The 22,873-nt window shown below is 52.3% G+C and overlaps 1 protein-coding gene across 3 annotated transcripts in view; it reads right to left on the minus strand.

Moving 5' to 3' along the window:
* The window catches only part of ARHGEF10 (Rho guanine nucleotide exchange factor 10), an 88,599-nt gene that overhangs the window by 12,367 nt on the left and 53,359 nt on the right, over window positions 1-22,873 (minus strand). For all 3 annotated transcript variants that reach the window (XM_060085739.1, XM_060085740.1, XM_060085738.1), the window contains 8 exons: window positions 15,095-15,210; window positions 14,584-14,711; window positions 14,310-14,410; window positions 12,813-12,934; window positions 11,982-12,068; window positions 9,968-10,173; window positions 9,215-9,372; window positions 6,693-6,835 (listed from right to left, as the gene is read on the minus strand). In XM_060085739.1, the coding sequence (XP_059941722.1) occupies window positions 6,693-6,835; window positions 9,215-9,372; window positions 9,968-10,173; window positions 11,982-12,068; window positions 12,813-12,934; window positions 14,310-14,410; window positions 14,584-14,711; window positions 15,095-15,210 (1,061 nt within the window). The remainder of the gene's footprint in view (window positions 1-6,692; window positions 6,836-9,214; window positions 9,373-9,967; window positions 10,174-11,981; window positions 12,069-12,812; window positions 12,935-14,309; window positions 14,411-14,583; window positions 14,712-15,094; window positions 15,211-22,873) is intronic.

The raw sequence follows: 22,873 nt of genomic DNA on the forward strand, positions 1-22,873 counted from the left end.
CACACCTTGTTTTAAGTGAAGACTGCAGCTGGACAGGCAGGGCTGGAGAGCGGCCTGGGGGTCGTCCTGAAGCCGGGACTCAGGCGTGACAGTGATCCTGGAGTTCGCAGACGCCCCCGACGACCTGAGTGCCCAGTCCTGCCATCACCACCTGCCCGGGGCCACGCGTTCCCTCCGGGGTCCCCGCGCACCTCCCGGGAGGGAAGACGAGGACCCTGCTCTCGGGGCGGGCAACTGGCTCGGGCCCTCGGCCCCTCCCACAGCCAAAGCTGGGGGGCCGCCGTTCCCTCCAAGACGCCCGTGCTATGCTCACCTCCACAGACGCCTCCGTCCCCGCACGTGTGCACCCTCCCACAGAGCGACCCCGATCATCACAGGTCTAATGTAAACACGCGTCAGTGGGGACGGGCCGGTGCCGGCGGTTAGGAAGGAGCCCCGGGTTCTTACAGAGTGAGACCTCCTGAGTAAACACGTATGACTGGAAACGCTGGGCCACACGGCAACTCCACGTTTCACTTTTTCAGGAAGGACAGACTGTTCTCCAGCAGCTGCCCCGTTTCACGTACCCACCAGCGATGCATGCAGCTCTCGACTTCTCCACGTCCTCTTGGCACTTGTTAATGTCCCTTTTCTATCGCTGTCATCCTCGTGGGCGTGACGTGGTGCCTCATGGTTGCTTTGGTTTGCATTTCCCTAAGGACTAAGGATGGTGCACACCCTTCCCTGTGTGGCCGACTGTGTATCTTCTCTGTAGAAATGTCCGTTCAGATCCTTGGTCCGTTTCTGAACTGGACTATTTTTCTTTAGATCGTTGAGCTGTAAGTTATAGAAGCTGTTTGTTATGCACACTTGGCAGATACACGATTCGTAAGCATTTTCTGCCATTCCGTGGGTCGTCTTTTCACTTTGCGGACAGCCTATGGAGGTGGCTTGGGCTGCCCTGTACCACAGAAACAGACATGGCTTTCCTCTCCGGCAGGCTTCAAGGGGAATAGCTTCCATGCTGTTTTGTGAACCGGTACAGAACCCCTCAGAGGAAGCCCACTGCCGAGACCAGGGCTGCAGGAAGCGGGAGCACAATTTCGCGTCCCACTGCCCCGTGTATCACCGAGCAGTTAAGGTTTCGGTAGCAGAGCGGCCCACCCCACCCACGTGTGCTGAGACTTGGCCTCACAGCTCTGTGTCTCTGAAGAGGAAAGGCCCGGCTGGTCCTTCAGGTCAGCTCAGGACAAAGCGCTCACGGCTCCCGGAAGGCCATCTCTGGCAGAGCAAGGCAGCTCCCAAAGAGAGGTTAAAAAGGGAAGAAAAGGGCTTCCCTGGTGGCGCAGTGGTTGAGAGTCCGCCTGCCGATGCAGGGGACACGGGTTCGTGCCCCGGTCCAGGAGGATCCCACATGCCGCGGAGCGGCTGGGCCCGTGAGCCATGGCCGCTGAGCCTGCGCATCCGGAGCCTGTGCTCCGCAACGGGAGAGGCCACAGCGGTGAGAGGCCCGCGTACCGCAAAAAAAAAAAAAAAAAAAAAAGGGAAGAAAAACGTTACATGACACTGAGAAGTCCTTGTGCTACCTGAGCGTAAAGGAGCACAGGTACTCGCTCTCCTTCTGGCTGCTGGCTCTTTCACAGTTACTGTTGAAACTTCTTGTGGAAGAAGCGAGAAAGTCATGGTCTGCTGGTCCTCAACCCCAGTTTCTTTCTAAGCACTCAGCAAGCCGGGGGAGGAGGGAGCCCAGAGCCGCTGCTGGTTGGGGCCCACCCGCTCCCTGCCCTCCGGTGGCTCCGTTCGGTTACTGCCTTGGCCGATCCACTCCCATCCTCTGTCTTGCGGGCCATCTTGTCCCATGCGTCCTGCATGCTGCTTCCCGGCCGTCCTGTGGCCACTTCCACCGCTGCAGCGGCTGCCCGGATCCACCATTGTCTGCTCACGGGACTTCGGCGTCTCACAACTGGCTGTTTTGCTTTACAGAAGTGCCTCATTCGGCAAGATCTACCTCAGATTCTCCCTCTCTGTCCTCCACCCACGGGGAGTGGAATTTTCCCGACAGAGTTCTGGAACAACCTTCTCAGTGAGTCTTCAGTCCCCAATCTCACCCCTCTTTCAACTCCTTGCAAAACGAAAATCCTCGGAGGAGACAGATTTCCTGGCGTCTGTCCCTTGGTTAAATCCCCACACGGCCGCCGTCGCGCACAGCGTGGCGGGGCTCAGGACGTCACGCGCCGATCTGCCCCGGGAACGGAGCCAAGCGCGGTTGCCCTCACGGTCACGGCCTCAGCCTCGCCAGCGCTGCCCAGACGGGCCCCATAAGCACTCACGGCAACAGAGGCTGAAACCCCGGGAACCGAGGAGGGGCCCGCACGCTCCTGCGTGCGAGGGACCAGGTGCCCTCTGACCACACCTGCGCCAACCCCACGTCCCCACGCTCGGACTCACCCTGTTTCCGGGCAAAGGTCCTCCAGGAACCGCCTTCTCACGTCCTGACACACAGCACTCCTCCTCTGAGATGTCGTGCGTTTCTGCCGCCTGCCGAAGTCCTCCTCTACCCGGACAGGGCAGCTTTTCGGGCCTGTGACCCTCGCGGGGTCTCGGGCTCAGAGGGCTCCGCACCTGGTATGATGCTCTAGCTGCTGGCATCTCGGAGTCTGGGCTAACTGACTTTGGACACGGGGCCCTGCAGACGCCGTAGCCAGTCCTGACCCCAGACCTGCCCCCAGGGGCCAGGTAGCTGGTGTTGCCCTCACCTGTTCTGACACCGCACCTGGCCTGTGAGTTCTTCTTGGGCTTTGGGTTTTTTGTACAGGACCTGTACTTCTTAAATGCATGACACGTTTGTGCTGGATGATGGGTGATGTGAACAATAATTTATCTCTGGGATGCTGGCCATTGTCTCCCACCTTCTCAGAGGCTTGGTTTTCTGTGTGCAAACAGGAACTTCGGGCAACAGGGTGTCTGAGTCTCCTGCCACCTTGAAATCACGCGGATCTGAAGGTCTCTGCAGAGAAGCAGGGCCGGGACCGGCAGAAGGTGTTCAAGAACCGGTCTGCCTGCCAGCTTGGGCCTGTCGCCTCTGTGCCCTGCATTCGTGTCTTTCTATACGAGGACGGGAATTTGTCTCATCAGGAAAAAAATGCATCAACTCAGAAAATGCTCTGCTACTAGGTCACCTGTAGTACCTTACGCATTGCATTCTTTCGTTCTATTTTTCTCTTCAACGCCGGGGGTAGGGTTGGAAGGAAAGTTTTTTCTCCTTCTCCTGTCCTTCTGTCTGTCTGTCCTGAGTCAGGAACACTGCACATTGCAGAAAATCGAGAGTAAGGAAGAACAGGTCTTACTTTAAACAGCTCCAGTAATTAAACCGAAACTACCTATGAAATCGGGGCTCCGAGGAACAAAGCCGTGAGGGCAGCACCTGCAGAATCCAGAACAAACCGCCTGCTCCTCAACGTCAGGTTGCTTTCAGAGCTGCGTCCGTGTTCCTAAAGCTCAACGCTTTCTTAAAAGGCATGAAATAAACCCCGTGAAGAGGGCCCTACGTAGCTGGGAAGGAAGAAAGGCGGCGCCCCCCACCCCAGATCCAGGTGACTGCAGCTTCATTACGTGCATTTAACACTTACGCTTCCCCGTCTGCTTTCCCCGACCTGGCGGGAAGGCGGGGAGTTTTATTCCTGCCGCGCTGGGCACGCACAGCCCGCCTGGCTCGGCATCCCTGGGTGAGGTGCTCAGCGCTGCCCCATCAGAACGCCAAGCTGGCGCTGCAGCCCCGCTGTCCCCGCTGCAACCGTGCCAACCACGAGAACATTCACGCCCCTGGACCTCAGACCTCACACCCTGCTCAGCCCACCGCAGAGCGAGCACAGCCTCGTGGCCCCACGTCGCTGGCCCTACAGACAGGGCACATTCAGGGAGTTTCCCTGTAGCAGCTGCCCTCACCCCAACCAAAGAGGCTGCGGACACGCTGTGGTTTCAAGCCTGCAGAGCTGCACCGGTACCCCAACTGTGGTTTCCCTGCCCGGCGGAACTACTGGATAAATTACGTTTTTTTAATAACAGAGCAGATTTTGCTTCTCTCTCTATAAACACATTTACTCATTTTGGTACTAAAAATGCACAGAAGGGAGGCTTTTATTTAAATCCAAATATGTTACTTCTGAGTCTTCAAGATTTACAGCATATACATCCTGGGGAGCACGTGGAAATAACCCTTTAAGGTCATAACGTAATGTTAGTCTGGAATCGCCTTGGTGGCAGCTACAGAAACCATCATTCCGGCTTTCGGTACGAATTTATGGCAAAATTAACGTATTGGTTTTGGAGAGATGTTCTAAAGAAAGATTGTTACGTTATTATTCCTTCTCTGTGAAAAGAAACAAATACAGACTAACAGAATGCTATTTCTGGCTCTTGTATATTTACTCTAATGATAATTGATTCTAGTCATAAATAGCAACCACTACTGGGGCACTCTTTGCTATAGCAATATTACCTCTCATTTTCATGAGGAAGTTGGTTGATCGCCAGCTTATGGATCAGAGCCTGAGGCCTAGGTAAGCGGCTCACCTGCGACCACCGTGCAGTGCAGGGTTGAGTTAGGATCTGGACTCTGACCCTCACTACGTCACCGATAAGGTGCGACACTGTAGGTGTACAAGGCAGTGGAACACAACCCAGCAGTGGTTACAGCATCTATAAAGTCCCCTGCACAGGGGCCGTGGTTAATGACCCCTCCACACCCCACTGAGGGCTTCTTATTACTCTGAGGCATGTGAAGTAAAAAGGAGCAGGTGGAGAGAAGTAGAAACAAGAAGTTACCATAAAAATACTGGGCAGGGACTTCCCTGGCGGTCCAGTGGTTAGGACTCTGCACTCTCACTGCCAAGGCCCTGGGTTCAATCCCTGGTCAGGGAACTAAGATCCCACAAGCCACGCGGTGCGGTGGGGAAAAAAACAAAACAAAACAAAACAAAACGAGGAAAAGCAATTTCACAGGTTTGTCTCCTGCCTCCTATTCTGGACATCAGCCCCATCTCCTCTACGGCTGGCCGGCTGACTGGCTGACCCCGTCACTTGAGGAGGCTCCGTCCTGCGGGCCCCTGGGGAGGTCACGTCGGAAACAACACAGATGGAAGAACAGTTTGCGGTCTGACAGCAAGAGCGCCAGCCTGGAGTCCACGCAGGACCGAGCTCCTGGCCGCAGCACCTCGGCTCCTGGGCGTGGACCTGCTCCCCAAGCCGCCCACAGGGATTCGGGGCAGCATCTGAAGAGGCCCCGGATCCACAGAGAGATGGGCCCACCCCCTGCAACCCTCACCTGAACACACTTCTCTTCCCACTACCTTCCTTGTGAGGGTCGCGAGATTTTCACTTGTAGTTCACTGGCTGCAAAAGCACCCGTGTTATAGGAGTTTCCTTAGGGCAGAGCGGAGCGATTTCCTACCTGATGAACAGGTAGGAAATAAGTAGGTCTGTCTCGTCTTTAACAATAGAAGGCCTAATATGGCTAAACATATTACACGTGTATCGCATGTTTTAGTAATGTGGCTAAAACATTCAAGAGGTCCAATGAGAAGTGAAATTCATCTTCTCCACGTGTATATATGTACATACACACATACACGTATGGCTACATGTTTACGTACACCCACGTGTGAGTACACTGTGTGTGTGTGTTGTGAGTACGTCGCCTACTTGTAGTTCTTCTTCTGTGAGCTGCCTTTTCAGGTCCTTTGAACGTTTTCTATTAGCTTGGTTTCTTCTTCTTCTTTTTTTTTTTTTTGCAGTACGCGGGCCTCTCACTGTTGTGGCCTCTCCCGTTGCAGAGCACAGGCTCCGGACGCGCAGGCTCAGCGGCCATGGCTCACGGGCCCAGCCGCTCCGCGGCATGTGGGATCTTCCCGGACCGGGGCACGAACCCGTGTCCCCTGCATCGGCAGGCGGACTCTCAACCACTGCGCCACCGGGGAAGCCCTCTGCTTTTTAATTTAGCAAAAATTCTCTTTATATGAGAACACTTGGTGGCAGATGCAGCAAATATTTTATCAATTTTCATTTACGAGAGTTTCAATACAAACAACACATAGTAGATGTTAAAAAAAAAAAAAAGGTTCTAAAACTTTACCAAATTTATCATATTCTTTACCATGGCAACTTCTAGGTATATGACGTATCTGGAAAGTTCCCTCTGCTGCAAAGTAACGGTACCATCCTACTGTTCGTACCTTGTAAGTCTGTGGCTTTGTTTGTATTCTAACACCCCTCACTCCGGAATGCCTACGACGGTGAAGAGCTGGGGCTTGAGATGCAGTTCTGGTTTCTTCCAATGACTATGATCTCTACTGAATAATCCATTTATCACACTGACTTGAAACGCCTCTTCAATCAAACACTAATTTTCCACATGTCCCTGAAGACTTACTAGTTCGTACTGAACACACCTTTTAAAGTAACGTTTGTATTAACAGCAGGTAAATAATGGACAATCAGTCCGTGGATGTGGCTAGACAAGGGCTGTGGGACTTTTGAGTTAATCCTTCCTTCTAAGCCACACTAGGAGGGGTTTTCTTTCAGCACAGAGCCGCAGGCAGGACACTGCCTGAGCTCTCTACCCGCGAGAGGCGATCCTCGACATCAGCCTGGGAAGTTAGTCGGACTGGTTCTGAAGTGCGTCTTCCCGCACTGTGTAACCACGTAAGATGACTTACCTCCACGGCATGAGTCTCCACGCTGATTACAGACACTTGACCTCCAGACGCCGCCCACAGTGTGTCTTCCATCATTAGCAGACTTCGAACTGGGAGGACGCCTAATTTTATCACTGTTTGAGGTTCGGAATTCCAGGATCCATCTTAAAAGAAGATATTTCTTTCAATTTCATTCAAATCCAGTTTCTCAAACAGACATTTCTCCAAAGAGGAAATACAGATGGCCAACAGGTACATGGAAAGGTGCTCAACGTCACTCATCATCAGGGAAATGCAAATCAAAACCACAATGAGATATCACCTCGCACCTGTCAGAATGGCCATCATCAAAAACACAAGAGGGCCTCCCTGGTGGCGCAGTGGTTAAGAGTCCGCCTGCCGATGCAGGGGATACGGGTTCGTGCCCCGGTCTGGGAGGATCCCATATGCCGCGGAGCGGCTGGGCCCGTGAGCCATGGCTGCTGGGCCTGCGCATCCGGAGCCTGTGCTCCGCAACGGGAGAGGCCACAACAGTGAGAGGCCCACATACCGCAAAAAGAAAAAAAAATAAATAAATAAAAACACAAGAAAATACAAGTATTGGTGAGGATGTGGAGAAATGTCAACCCTTGTGCACTCTTGGTGGGAATGTAATAAATTGGTGCAGCCACTGTGGAAAACAGTATAGAGGTTCCTCAAAAAACTAAAAATAGAACTGCCGTATGATCCAGCAATCCTAGTCCTTGGTATATAACCGAACAAAACGAAAACACTAATTTGAAATGACACTTGCACCCCAATGTTTAATGCAGCACTATTTACAGCAGCCAAGACCTGCAAGCAACCTAAGTGTCTATTAACAGAGGAATGGATAAAGAAGATGTGGTACCTATATACAATGGAATATTATTCAGCCATAAAAAAGAAAGAAATCTTGCCATTCGTGACAACATGATGGAACTTGAGGGCATTATGCTAACTGAAATGAGTCAGACAGAGAAAGACAAATACCGTATGATCTCACTTCATGTGGGATCTAAGAAAGCCAAACTCATAGAAACAGAGAGTAGAAGGGTGGTTGACAGGGGCTGTGGGTGGGAAAATGGGAGATGTTGGCAAAGGGTTCAAACTTCAGTCATGAGATGAATCAGCTCTGAGGATCTGGTGCACAGCATATGATTACAGTTAATGACACTGTATGATACACTTAAAAGTTGTTAAGAGACTAGATCTTAAATGTTCTCACCACAAAAAAGCAACAGTAAGTATGTGATCTGATGGAGGTGTGAGCTGCCAGACGGCGGTGATCATTTTGCAGTATGTGTCAAATCAAGACACTGTACACCTTAAACCTACACAATGGTATATGTCAGTTATAGCTCAATAAAGCTGGGAAAAAACGTTCAAATACCCCCCTCCCCAATTAAATAAATCAAAATAAAGCCTAAATAAATTCATAACACTGGAAGAAATGGACACAGACACTCCAAATCAAGTTGGGAGGCTTGCTGAACCAGACATATTACAGTAATTTCAAAATTTCAACTAGTTAATAATTCCCATGAAATTTAACCTCTACCGGAGCAGTGGGAAAAACAACTTGAATGAGCAAAGCCGTGCTACCAAAGCCGGACAAAGGTCGCAGAGAAGAGAAACAGAGAATCCCACGATAAACACTCACACGATTCTAAATAAATGTGTATTTAAACACAAATCACATCCAGCAGGAGAGAAGCAACGCGTCCTCGGCAGAGTCATCATGCCCCGAGGTGCCCCTGATCCCGACACCCACCACCCGCCCCCCGAATCCACCTTTAGAAGGAACTGCTTCTGCCCGTCCAGCCCCTCTCGTCCCAGGGACCTGCAGCAGCTCCAGCCTCAGGACCCCCGGGATGGACGCTCATCCTCCAGGGCTCGCTTGACTGCCGTCCTCCAAAGAGCCTGGACCCCAATGCCTGCAGGCGCTCCTCCCAGGGCTCCTGAACCCCCCAGTCTCCCCACCAAGCTGGCCTAAGCCCTAGTTTTATGGTCTGTTTATGGTACAACCCCTCAGGGTGTAAGAAGTAGGATTCTCTCGAATCTGTGGCCACAGGGGATCAGCCCAGGGTCTCCTGAACCAAGCTGATAATCAGATTCTCCCTGTGGTGATGATGACACTGGGCCCCCAGCCTGGGGGGGGGGGTGTCCCAGGCACCAGGCTGGTGACAGCCACACCACACCAAAGGGGCATGCACCTCACTCCATCCCAAAAGAGAAGCCCCGAGGGCCTTGAGCAAGGGCAGGATGAAGGCCTGCACTGAACTCATCACCCTGGGGAACACAGAGAAGCCAGCGGGAGGGCTGACTTTGCAAGACGTCCGCTGCTCTTGGCGGGTGGCTCTCTATCTCACACCCTCCTTTAAGGACCGAGCGAGGCACAGGTACCTCAGGACCAGGGGTGATAAAAGCTGACGAGCCTCGCGTTCTGCGTGAAAGTCCCTCAGCCCACCCCAGGCGCGGCGGTGACCCCTGCCACCCTGCAGATGCGCCTGCGTCACGCTCACCGTCCGCTCTGGCGTAGACAGCCACGGCCCCGTTGACCAGACCGGCATACAGGCTGTGGGGCGTGCAGGCCAAGCTCATGACTGTGGATTTCTCGGGAGTGAAGAAGTGCTGGAGCCGCACCTTCTTGGAGCCTTGGCTGCTCTTATAAATGGAAATGCTGGAAGAGAATGTCAGCTCATGGGTACATTTGCTCACAAGGAAAAGCGCAAGCCTGCCGAGCAGGAGAGCCACGTCCAACCCTCCTGTCCGTCCCCCGCATCCTGCCACTCCTTCCAGAAACATCCCACTTGGCCATATTGTAAACGCTGCTACCACTTTGATCTCTCTTTTTTCTTTTAAAAGAGAAGTTCTGCGTTATTAAACAAACAAACACCTTAGTTCTTCCTATAGATCTAGGAACTTCACATCAGGAAAATCATCGTAACTCTCCTTTACACTCTGACCACGTTCCGTGTGAGAATAACACAGAACCAGGCTCTGTTTCATTCCAAAGTGTAAGAGTGACGTGCACTTTAAAGCATGAACAAGAATGAAGCGTGTCCACGGCAAAGGGCAGGAAGAACTATAACTTGCCCCGCAAGGAGTTGCTGCCCCCGGGGTTTCCTAGGGTGACTTCCTCACTCACTGGCTCCTTCAAAGTCCTGGACCCAACAGTCTCCACCCACGTCCCAACAGAGGGGGGTCAGGGAGGGGCCGGCGGACTCCGCCGCCTCGCGGCTGGTAAAGCCCAGGGGCCCATGTGCGACGCTCACCTCCCCTCCTCCGTCCCCAGGCAGACGGTGGGGACGTCCAGCACTCGGCCCCCCATGCTCTCGGGCTCCCGGGGCCTGTGCTCTGCGGGCACGTACACCATGCACAGGACGCGGGACTCCACGTTGAAGCACTCGATGACCTTGGGGCAGGAGTTTTGAAAGGAGACGATGGCTATCTGACCCATCTGACTGGTGCAGCTTCCGATCTGGGGGGTTCAGGAGGGAAGAAGTGGGCTAGAAGGGGCGCCACAGCACGTGCACGGCCGACACCCCACGGCCACGGCAAGATCCGGCTCCCACGTGGGAACCAGCTGGCCGACGACGACCAAATAACCTTTAAAAAGTCTGCTCACAGAGCCCCGCTCCCTCTGCAACATGTTTGATTAGGTCATCTTTTTAATTTTAATAACAAGAACACAGTTTTGTTTTGGTAAAAGTCACATTTATATCCTTTAAAAACCACAAACCTAGCACCACAGGATGGTAAAGGCCTATCGGTTCACAATTCAAAGTCTGAAAAAGCAGGCTGGTATCAATTTTAAACCAGGCCTTGCCTGAAAAAACAAGGACTTAAAAAGAGACAAAAGGGGGTGAGAATAGATCTCAAAGTTGGTCCCCAGCATTTAACACGTCAGGGAGTGTTGTTGTTTTTCTAGAACTTGTACTACCGCTGCCTTGATATGTATGAGCCCCCTGTTTGCTGGATCACTTAGGAACACTCAGCAAGGTTTGTTTCCCAACTTAAACCTAAATTTGATTGTCTTTTCAGTGGGAAGGAGCCGGATCCTGTTACCAGGAAGAGCTCTACATGAGAACGCTCGCCTGGTTCCGGGTGGTGTGCACTCTTCACAAATTCCTCTCCTTTTCCATCAATATTGAGGATGTCGTGACCCTCTCCTTATTCTAACGGATTTTCCCCTTCTGATCAATAAGCATCCCGCCTTTCCCGGGACAATGTCAAACTGCCAAGCCCACCCGGGCCAACAGGAAGCGGGGGTCTGACCAGGTGCAGGTCCTGAGATGGAAAAAACCTCCTCTAAAATTCAAAAACCCTGAGGGAATTCAGCCCATCCCTTCGTTCTGGGCTGAGTGCAGAGAGTTATCAGCTCATCAGGCTGTTTTCTTTCCAAAACTCAACCAGGGACTCCAAGCAGGCCAGCGCTCTGGCTGTGAGACGGGGCGGGGTGTGTGGGGAGTTACGTGGGGTCAGGACACCCGGGAGAGAGCCAGGTGGGGCTGGAAAAAGGACAGAGGGCCCATCGTGGAGGAGGTCTGGCAGCTCCCCGCGAGGGGGGCACCAGGAGACCTGAAAACGCACCACACGCGCAATGCCTCTGGTTTGCACGAGCCAGCAATGTCTACTGCAAACGCAGGACCGTTCAAAAGCAGCGCTTCATTTGGAAGAAACTAATTTTAACTGTTAAGTTCCCAGAGTAAACAGCCAGCACGGTCTTGGAAGAGAAAAAACTCCATGCTGTTTAACCGCTCAAATTGAAAAAAATATTTCAGTGATTCTATTAGTTAATGGACATTGGACTGAATTTAATCTGGTTACGTTTTACAGGAAAAAGAAAAGAGAGAAATGTTTTAATGCCTTAGAATTCGACACCTTTTCCAAAAGTGATCAGCCCCCTTTCCTGTTTGTGACCCCCATGTTTATAAACACAATTTGAGACACACCAGCCACTAACAATGAGCTATCGGACCACTCAAATCTGTCACTTCTCATCTCATTAGCTGTGGATATGGATTCTTCGTGAACTTGCATTGAAAACAACCAAAAGGGGCTTCCCTGGTGGCGCAGTGGTTGAGAGTCCACCTGCCGATGCAGGGGACAGGGGTTCATGCCCCGGTCCAGGAAGATCCCACATGCTGCGGAGCGGCTGGGCCCGTGAGCCATGGCCGCTGAGCCTGCGCGTCCGGAGCCTGTGCTCCGCAACGGGAGAGGCCACAACAGTGAGAGGCCCGCGTACCACAAAAACAAACAAACAAAAAGCAGACAAAAGCATCTTACCCACAGGAAACCATGAGCCGTGGAAAACGAGTCTGGCTGATTCTCATTATTTAGGTAAGGCTCAGGATTATAAACGGCGCATTCGATCTAAAGGGGAGAAAACAACCAAAGGCCTGAATTTAAAATGGGCCTCTAAGGAGGCAGAAGGCACGTCTTACACGATGACAGCGTCCTGACATAAACCACAGCAACTCCAAAGGCTAAGAGAGGGAAAGATCGATGTATGAGTCTCAGAAATTTGCTTTTTAGAAGCAACACCTAAGTGTGCTCCGGGTAGCTGCAGCTCTGGGTTAAGGCCACACCGACAGGGCCCTTGCCTCTCCCGGGGAGCAGGCTCTGCCAGCGGGAATGGTCCCCATCAGCTGAGGGAGCTCCAGGGAAGCCCAGGTTCCAGGACTGAGTGTCAGCCAGAGACCAAAGTGAGAAAGAAAAATGTGTTTCTTAGAGAAAGACACACCCACACGTCTCTGCAGTCTGTGTGGACACTGGCCGCAGTGCTTGAGTCCACTGCACAGGGACACTGACAAAACGCCACCCGCAGACGGGGCCTGCTTCAGCCAAGAGTGGGCAACATGCTTCAGGCCACCGGAAGGTCTCCAATTATGACCACGTGGGAGCCGAGCTGCCCAGCGAGGGGCACGGAGCTGCCGGACCTGAGCCGTGGGGCCTGATCGCAGGGCCTCGGAGGAAGGCCCAGCACCGGCTCCGAAGAGCAGCCTCTGGCTTCAAACCACCACCCTCCTAAATGACTTCTGCACAAACGGGCCCTGGAGGGGCCACGCCCAAGGCTGCCCCGGCACCCCTTCCTGGTAACAGCCCTCCGCCCGTCACCTTGAACTCCTGCTGCTTGGCCACGGTCACGGGCATGTGTCCCACGAGGAGGGGGTGCCTCTCTTTCTTGATCTGATTCCCGTCGTCCTCCACGTAGAACCAGCCCAGATGGTTCTCTTCCTCTGTGCCCGCGCGGGGGAAGGGAACAGAGGTGGGCGACGAGCACAGGCCCGGGGGCAGGGGGAGAGTCTGGCCCCTCCTTTGGGTAAGACTGGAGAACTGAGGGTTTTCCTTCTGGAAAACAGCGCAGCCTCTTCTCACGGGGGAGGCTGCAGACTTGCGGCTTTATGAGGTAAGCGCTCTGGCCCGAGTCTAATGGACGCCCACCGCCCCATTCCCGCCTTGCGGACCAGCCATCGGCTGGGGGCGGGGGCACCACGAACCATCAAAGCGCAAACCACCCGGGTCTGGTCTGTTTTCCTCTGTCCCTTTTTCAAACTAACTGAGATGTTTAGATTCAAACACCAGGGACAGTGAGAAGTTCTCTAACATGGCACAAAACCATGGGCTAAAAAAGTACGATGAAGTGAAGAAATGTTTTACTACAAAGCAAGTCGTCCGTCTCAGCTTTGAAAACGTGACGCATCTGAAGATAAACGGGAGCTTATCCTCAGAGCCTATCCGTGTCCCTGTTCACGGGGTCACCCTGAACCTGGCCTGATACACCACTGAGTCATTCAGGGAGGGAGGGAGCCCTGTGCCGAGGATCACAGGCCATCCGGATGGCCCTCCTGCCACCAGCCTCAGATCACAAGGCCTATTTCTCTTCCGTATTTTATTTTCGGTTAACATTTCGGATTGTTTTGCACCTGAATGAGAGTTTTACACACACATGGATGCAGGACATCCCCGTGTTCTGAGTAACAGAACTGTGTGTGTGTAAATAACATCCATGTATCTTATCCCACCCACCCATCTATGTAAATGTTTGATACACGGATCAAAAGAAGGCAAGGCTAAAGGGACGTAGGGACAAGAAAATAATCAGAGTCACTCCCATCTCTGATAGGACCACAGGACTTATTTTTCGTGCTTAGAGGGTCTTCTGGGACAATTCGGTCCACTCCTGTGTCACCTGATAGTTTCCTTTGAGGTTTATTTCACAGGTGAGGGGTGAGGGAACAGGCTGAGATGAACCATCACTTTCTCATCCCGTGGGCCAGACCCAGGGCTGGGTCCTGCCTCACAGGCCACAGACTCAAAGGACTTTCACTTGGGTTGAACCAGCTCAACTAATCTTAATGTTTTGTTATAATAAAAGTGAGTTTTTTTCCCTACAACCCTTAAATTATAACACAAACGTCTTAAAAATCACCGCACTAGGGTTGATTTTTCCCACGTGGAAACATTCTTTCAGGTGAATGGATGAACCTGTTGTGAAGTTTACTGCTCAGCCATGACCGTATCCTCTTGGGCGTGCATTTCATCACAGAATAGGAACGGACACTGTGTCTTGTCTGAACATGCCTCATTTAGCTGAGATCAGCTGGCTCTTACCTAGGGCGAGCTTGGCCATCTGCAGGTTGTTGATCCAGGACTCCTTGATGGCAGCGGTGAAGGTATTGAACACGGCAGTGAAGAAAGTCGGCCGGCCGGACCTGCCGGGGAGAAGAAAAGACAATGCACTCCACGCAATGGGCTCCATCGTGTGAAACCCAGTCACGGGGCCTGCCCCTCAGATACAATCCCCAAACCGCGAAGACATGCACGTCATGACAAAGGGCCCTGTTCTTAGCGCTGGCCCGGAGGCTCCCTTCCGACATTTACTGACTTGTCCTGCTTCCCCGGGAGCTGTAACTGGATCCGACAGCAGTCGGCCGCTCTGATCTCCTCTTCCTTCTTCAAAATAAGTCTCTGTAAACCCGAGGTCCAGTCGTGGGCTACCGACTGGTTCAAGTTCTAGGAAGGAAATACACAAGCACACGTAAAGATGTTAATAAGACAGGACCATCCCGAGGGAGAGAAAAAAAGTGATGCTGAGACATGAAAAACCCAGGGAGACCAGTAACACTCATCTGATCAGGAAAAAAGCACCCTTGGGAGGCAGGTCACGTGGTGCAGGGACATTCCTAAGGGAACTGACACTCAAGTCAGCCTCCGGATGAACAAAAGTTACACCAAAAGCGCTTCACCTTCTCCGAAATAGGAGAAAATACACCATCAGATCGATTCTTAAAGTAACATCAGTTCTCGCTTTTGGCAGAACTGGGAAGTGGGATCACATGCTGACAACGACTTAGAAATTAAAAGAGAATTTTAAGCCAAGTGGCTTCGACTGTTACCTGATAGTTTCCTTTGAGGTTTCCAACCAGTTGAGAGATTTGACCGATGACATTTAAGTCATGCAGCAAGTTTTGTAAGTCTTGATACAGCTGCCCCGGCCCCATGTAAACTCTGTCTGCAAAACAAGACAACGAAAAGAGCACAAATCTCAAGCGTGTTCAGGCCGGGGCTTGAGGAAGGAGACACAAGAACGGAGTCTAGTTCATCCAGATTTTTCTAAAAGTGAACGTTTTCAAGTAAGTAGATGCTTTTCCCTTTTCGACCTTTCATTTTGACATAATTTTACACTTTACAGAAAAGCTGCAACAGCACAGAGTTCCCTGCACCAGGTCTTGGATGTTAAGCTCATAGAACCACAGAAGCATCGTCCAAAGCAGAATTCACATTGCTGCAGCACCACCAACCAGCGTGGGCTCTACTCAGACCTCACTAGCTTCCCCACGGAGGTCAGTTTCCCAGGGACCCAAAGGCGGGTCCCACGACGCATGAAGTTGTCACACCTCCTTAAGTCTCCTCCAATCTGCTAGGTCAGTGCCACAGGCCATCTCTCCCTCATGACCTTGACATTTTTGAAGGACGCTGGTGAATTAGTCCATCGGATGAGTCACAATTTGTATTTTTAAAGCACTGTTGATGTAATCACTATTAGTAAAAGGTCCCTGGTCTCTAGAAATGACCTTTAATCGCAACCAAAGTTTCAACAACCGCGCTCTTCCCAACGCCAACGTGAGCGCCCCAGTGAGCCTTCTTTAAACGCTTTTTTAAAACGATGGAGAGGAGGCCTGCAATGAGCTGGATGGGTGCACAGGCTCCCAGCGCCCGCGAGAACAGCACCCACCGCTGACTCGGGCTGATCATTTAGCCAAATGATCTAAGTCTGGGGGGACATTAAGCAAGCGGTTAGCACACAAAGAGCTCTGAAGCTACTGGAGGGTTTTGGGGGTGAAGTGGGTGGATGGTAAGGATGGTGACTTTCTTTTTTTATTTTTATTTTTTGCGGTACACGGGCCTCTCACTGTCGTGGCCTCTGCCGTTGCGGAGCACAGGCTCCGGACGCGCAGGTCAGAGTCCATGGCTCACGGGTCCAGCCGCTCCGCAGCACGTGGGATCTTCCCGGACTGGGGCACGAACCCGTATCCCCTGCATCAGCAGGCGGATTCGCAACCACTGCGCCACCAGGGAAGCCCTGGATGGTGACTTTCTACGCACCTCAGTGTAACTCCTGCCTGACCGGTGGAGTCATCTGGAAGCCCTGTGTGAGCAGCCATCCCAGGGGGACAGTGCAGAGATTTGGAGCTGATTTAGAACTCTGCCTTCTGTGTCTGTAACCAAGAGGATCGTAAATGAATAGGTACCTGGAAAGCCTCTTTACTCTTTATCAGAGAGTAGGTAAAGTGCAAGGTTCACACAGAGACGGCAGAACAAGAAAGAAAAGGAAGGAAGGAAGGAAAGCGCGGATTCCTCTGCGCAGCTTCTGAACACAGGGACGCCCCGGAGGTGGGCGGATGGTCCTCGGTGTGACAACAAGAAGGGCCCGGGCAGCCCCAGGGCAGCCGCACTCGGACTCCTGGGTCAGCAGGAGCCTCCTGCCGACCCGACACACTGGACTGATGCCATCCACTGCTCGGCCCAGCCTGTCCAAGCAGAGGGAGGGCAGGGTGGGAGCCGGGGAGGACGAGGCCCAGCGTCCAGGGTGGTCTAGAGTCACGTGTCGGAGCAGAGAGGTCGGCAGGCGCCCGGGACAGGCTCTGGAGACGGGGAAGGACAGGAAACGGGAGGTCACAGGACCGGGCCTGGCTCCTCCTTAAAGCTGCGTTCACGAGGCCCCACCAGCCCCATCCTATCTCATCAAGGGTAAAACTAGCGCTGCCTGAGTCACCCCATCCCCAGAGGAAGAAGAGGCCTTTTCCTGGCGGGTTAGAGAACCTCCCTTATCGGGACTAGAGTTTCTCCGCCTTTACGCGACGTGAAAACATCTCAAAGTGCACACATGTGGTGAGTGTAAGAGATGCTTTATGGAAGGGCACGCTGGGGACACAAACACACAGACAGCAAGTAAGATGCTAATGAACCCAGAGGACGTGCACGAAACACCAAAGCATCCACTCAAGTCACACAAAACGGAACAAAGAGCTGTCGCTCTTTTCCCAAACGCTACTTGCAGTTGAGGAAAGAATCTCTTTTTCTGGCTAAATTCATAGAAACAACAGATCTGCAAATCAAGATTTTTGTTGGGTGGATTTCCCACCATCTGGTCACAATGCCCAGCACCCTGGGTTTCTGGGAGCAGACGGCTTCTCACTGCGCCCGTCTCCATGGAAACCCCTGCACTTTGGCTTGAAAATTCAGGGTTTGAAAGCTAAGTGGAGTCCATGTGGCCAAGGAAACAGCAACACTGTCCAGAGACTCCCCGTGGTGCGGACTCAGGCCCTGGCGGGTGTGGACCGGCTACAGCTCTGAGGCCGAGGCCCCTGAGTCACACCAGCCACCTGGGTGGTGGGAGAGTCCGGGGCCGGGGGTCTCCAGGCAGGAGGCGTGGCGAGGAGGAGTCAGCGGGGTACGGAGGCACTGCAGGCGGAATCCAGCCCAGAGACAGTGGGCGGTCCTAGGGGGGCGAGGGGGACGCAGGGCGGGGGCTGAGTAAACACCCCACTGAACGAGAGACGCAGACCTGCCCCACCCAGCAGTCAGCAGGCCTCGGGACAAGCTCTCCTTTCCAGAACTTTCCTTTCATTCAGAAAAGTTTGATATCTTACAAATCAAGGACTTTTTACCGAGGAAGAACGGATTGTTAAAAGTTAACACACCTTCAGGGCACAGTCTGGCGACTGGATACGCACACGTCTGTGGGAGCCTCTCTCCCACCCTCCCGCCTGGACCGCGCGGTGGCCTCTGCCCGGCAGACCAGCCCCCGCCGAGCACCCTGTCCCTCTCGGGCAGCTGCTTCCGCCTGGGGAACACACTTCTCTGCTTCCTCTGATGGCGAGGCTGGTGCCTACAAAGGAGCCCGGGTCTAACAGGGAACTTTCCCTCCTTTTCCTTCCAGAACGGAGTCGACCCAAAGTCGCATCTGCAGCTGAAAGAAAGCTTGACGCCCTGCAGAGCGAGCATCAGCTCTGGGCCTGGACCCTGGGTCCAGGGCCCCCCAGTCTGCCTCTGAGAAGCAGCAGAGCTGGCCTCACGTGAAAGGTTAAAGCCGACCCCACGCAGGTGTCACTCCTGTTTGTATCATGAAGAGCACCTCCTCCCTGCCCCTGAGCACTTGCTTCTTGTTTATTCTTCGCACTTTGTCTTCAGCTGGGTTCACTTCTCCAGTTTTCGGTTTTATCTGCCCTTCTCCCACCCCGGCCTCTGCACTTGACTGTGGAGACCCTCCCTCCGTCCCCAGAGGGGCTCAGTCCTCCTCATCCCCTGCAGGGATGCTGCTCCCTGGAGTGTAAGGATGCTTAGGTCTCTTCCAGCTTTTTTTTTTTTTTTTAAGATTTTTTTTTTTTGGATGTGGACCACTTTTAAAGTCTTTATTGAATTTGTTACAATGTTGCTTCTGTTTTACGTTTTGGTTTTTTGGCCGAGGAGGCATGTGGGATCTTAGCTCCCGGACGGGGGATCGAACCCGTTCCCCCAGCATTGGAAGGCAAAGTCTCAACCACTGGACCACCAGGAAAGTCCCTCTTCCAGCTTACTTTTAATCATGGCAGTAGCCCCCTCCCTCGTTCCTGAGCTGCTGTACCCACTGCCCCGGCTTCCCCCTTCACAGCCAGATGGCAGGGATCCGGGCACCTGTGTTAGATTTCAGCCTACAGAGGGCACGCGGTAAATGCTTCAGGATGGGAGGTGGCACTGGTCCAGGCAGGCTGTCAGGCTGGCCTCCCATTCTCTCTGCGAAGTTCCTGATGGCAAACAAGGGCCCCATTTCCAAACAGGGGCGCCTGGCTCCCTGGAACTGCCATCTGTCCCCCTGCAGGCTGCCGGCGGGGGGCGGGGGGCACAGGGCAGACCACCGCCGACACACACGTCAGCGCCATGTCCACCATGGTTCTCCCTGGCCTGCATCCCTGCCCCACGACAGGAAAGCTCCACAGCTGGACGCTGGTCCAGCCGCTCAGCGCCCCAGAGCCCAGGCCGGTCCTGTGCCCCTGCAGTGTGTCTCACTCTGCGACAAAGAGGCCCAGCTACGCGTCTGGCTTTTACTGCCCGTTTTAAGGATTAAGTAAGAAGTGGAGAGCCGTGGGCACGATTTTTACAAGACGGCACGTGTCAGTACTTGCACATGAAAAAGTGCTTCCCTTGAAACCAGATCTAGCTGCTTCTCACCTGCTGAAATGTCTCAGGAACCTCTCCTTGGGAAGCGTTTGCTGCTGGGTGGTGAAGGTTTCTCCTTCTTATGTACGTGACTCTCTGAGGGTCCGGCAGCTCATCCCCCCAAGGCCCCTGCGGAGCTGGTACTGTGGCCACGGCCCCTCACACCCTCCACGGCGCCCAACTGGCACAATTCCTTGCAAACTGGGGGCGCTTTAGGGCCCACTTGTGGGAATGAAATGAAGAAAACACTCTACAGCGTCACCTTATTTCTGGCAGAAGGGAAATTTATTTTCTAATAAACCCACCTCCTGAGAAAGCGTGGAGCAGGGTGAAAATAAGATGCTATTAGCACAGAATTTTGCAAAGTCAGTTCCCGGGGTTGGAAGCTTAAACCAACCCAGGGAGCCCAGCTTGCAGGGCCCTGCACTAGAGGTAAACGTTTAAGGCCATCACGTGTCACAACTCAAGGACACGGAGGGTGCAAAGCAAAGGCACGCAGCAGGGGCCACGCTGTCTCCACCGCTGAGTAACAGACCCAATCTTGCAGCACTGAGCTTCAGAACAGAGTCGTTCAAACAGCAGAACAGTCACATGAATATCAACGGGGAACAGGACTTCTAACTTAGCTGACGGGGCTTGAGTCCCATCTTCCAGCACATACAGAATTAGCAAACTTTAGTTTGTTAAAAACCATTTTTTTTTAATCTAGAAGGCATTTTGAAAACCATCTACTCCACACTCCCCTTTCACAGCTCAGAGCTAAAAATTAAACCCACTTTAAGGATGAGGAAACTACAGAGGCACGCACTCAACCAGGATCCCAGGCAAACATCTGCGCCCAGGGCGCTGACTGCGTCTGCCAGCATCGCCCCTGATCGCCAGACTTGGTACCCAGAGCATCCTGTCCCCCGCCCCCACCCCCCCACACTGTCTGTCCACTTGGCACCTCGACTGGTAACACCCTGCACTTAAAATGGGTGAACTGTGTTCATCTGTATCATTTTTGGGGGGATTCCGCATATAAGCGATATCATATGATATTTGCCTTTCTCTGACTTACTTCACTCAGTATGACAATCTCTAGGTCAACCAGAGGGAAAGAATCGGGGGGAAGGATCGTTAGGGAGTCTGGGATTGACATGTACACACGGCTGTATTTAAAACAAATAACCAACAAGGACCTACTGTGTAGCACAGGGAACTCTACTCAATATTTTGTAATAACCTATAAGGTTAAATCTTACAGGGAAAAGAACAGATATATGTATATGTATAACTATCACTTTGCTGTACACCTGAAACTAACACAACATTAGATTGTTCATCAACTATACTCCAAAATAAAATAAAAAGTTTAAAAGAAGCAACATGTAACTAGGACTATTAAGAGTTTCGGACAACGTGAACACCAGGCTGGGCAGTGGCTCTGCGAAGCGCCCTTCCCAGGACACCTGGACCGAGAACATGTCCTCCCCGGGACTCTCCCCACCTGGATACCTGCACCAAGACACCAGCCAGTCAAACTCCCACTGTCACAATCTGCTGATGATACAGACCTGTTAAGGCACCTATGGGCACCTTAATTCTTTCTCCTCAAGAAGCCAGCATTGCCTAGACATTAACAATCACCTTCAGTCTGATCTCCTTTATTCCAAGAGACAGATATTTTACTGTGTTACCAGCAACTGTTTTGTTTTCCTTCTCTGACCTTAGCCTTTGTTCTCCTGGCGTCCGACCACACATGTAATGGAAACCGTAAGAGTAAGAGGATCCTCGGATGGAGACGGATCAAGGGCCCCCGATTCTACAGCAACTTCTCAGGTCTTAAGGTCTATTTGGGGACCACTCAGGGGTCTCGGTCCGGCCTTTAAGGACTTAGCAGTATCACCAGTTGTAAAGCCAGAGTGAGCAGCTAGATAACCTGGAAGCCAAGTTCTCCCTCAACTCAGAATGAAGAAAAAGATGTACTCTACAGAGTGACACACTTTCTTTGATGGACAATGCGGACTACGTATCTGCATCTGCCATAGCTGACAGGAGCTCGTGACGACATCTAGGGCTCAAATGCAGCAGTAAACTTAGTCCAGGTTCTTTCTTGCGTGTAATGTTTTACAAATTAAGTCATCCTGCTTTCTGCTTTTTAATACTGCTGACTTGAATCTTATTCTAAGTTGGCTCAGTACGAACCATAAATTAGAAGTGGAACGTGAGAACGCAGTGTTCCCTGTAACACAGCATCTATTTCATGGATCGAAGGCATCCTTGGAGATCTGAACACAATGAGACAATCTTGATCACAGATCCACCTTGGGATTGCTTCCATCGTAATACACACAAAGGCATTATTTTTGTTCACAAAACCAAGACATAAATAGGATTTGCTATACTTCCAAGTAATTTAAACGGATTTTTAAGAACATTTAACACACAAAATCTTCACGTGGCTCTTACTAAGTAAAATTTTAATCAATCAAGTCAACTGGGAGACCACCTCTCCCTCCCGCCCTTTCCCACTCTGTCCCCCTCCCAAAACCACTCCTCGGCTGGTCCCTCCTTACAAAAATCTGTGATACAGTTTGGTATTTCGATGGTTAGTTGAGACGGTATGCACTCAAAACGGTTATTTAAACAGGAGCATGATTTTTTCATTAGCAATTCAGGAGTTCAGGAGCATGTGCTCAAGGAACTAGCATCCCAAGCAGACACCAAACCACAAGACTGTTAACATCAGGCGAAGAAGAAGCACGAACAATAAAAGAGACGCCCCATCAGATGGGACCCAACAGTCACCGCGACCTGTTCCTGTAAACCCAAGTGAACGTGCAAGTTCGCTCAGAAAAGCTGCACCTTTCAAAAGCAGCCTCCTTCTGCACGTGTCAGAAACAACACAGTCTAAAAGGTTATTGAACGCACTTTTTTCTTTTCTTTTTTTTTTTTTGCGGTATGCGGGCCTCTCACTGTTGTGGCCTCTCCCGTTGCGGAGGACGCACAGGCTCAGCGGCCATGGCTCACAGGCCCAGCCGCTCTGCGGCATGTGGGATCTTCCCGCACTGGGGCACGAACCTGTGTCCCCTGCATCCGCAGGCGGACTCTCAACCACTGCGCCACCAGGGAAGCCCCACACTTTTTTTTTTTTTTTTTTTTTTTTTTGCGGTATGCGGGCCTCTCACTGTTGTGGCCTCCCCCGTTGCGGAGCACAGGCTCCGGACGCGCAGGCTCCGGACGCGCAGGCTCAGCGGCCATGGCTCACGGGCCCAGCCGCTCCGTGGCATATGGGATCCTCCCAGACCGGGGCACGAACCCGTATCCCCTGCATCGGCAGGCGGACTCTCAACCACTTGCGCCACCAGGGAGGCCCCCCACACTTATTTTTAATATTATAAATTTAAATATAAAGGCTCATTTTATATATAAAACAATTTATGGAAAGTTCCCATTCACTGTACTCTAAGTGCTCCACAATTCAGGGGCCGAGG

Source organism: Mesoplodon densirostris, chromosome 20, assembly GCF_025265405.1.
Source record: "Mesoplodon densirostris isolate mMesDen1 chromosome 20, mMesDen1 primary haplotype, whole genome shotgun sequence".
Classification (NCBI taxonomy): domain Eukaryota; kingdom Metazoa; phylum Chordata; class Mammalia; order Artiodactyla; family Ziphiidae; genus Mesoplodon; species Mesoplodon densirostris.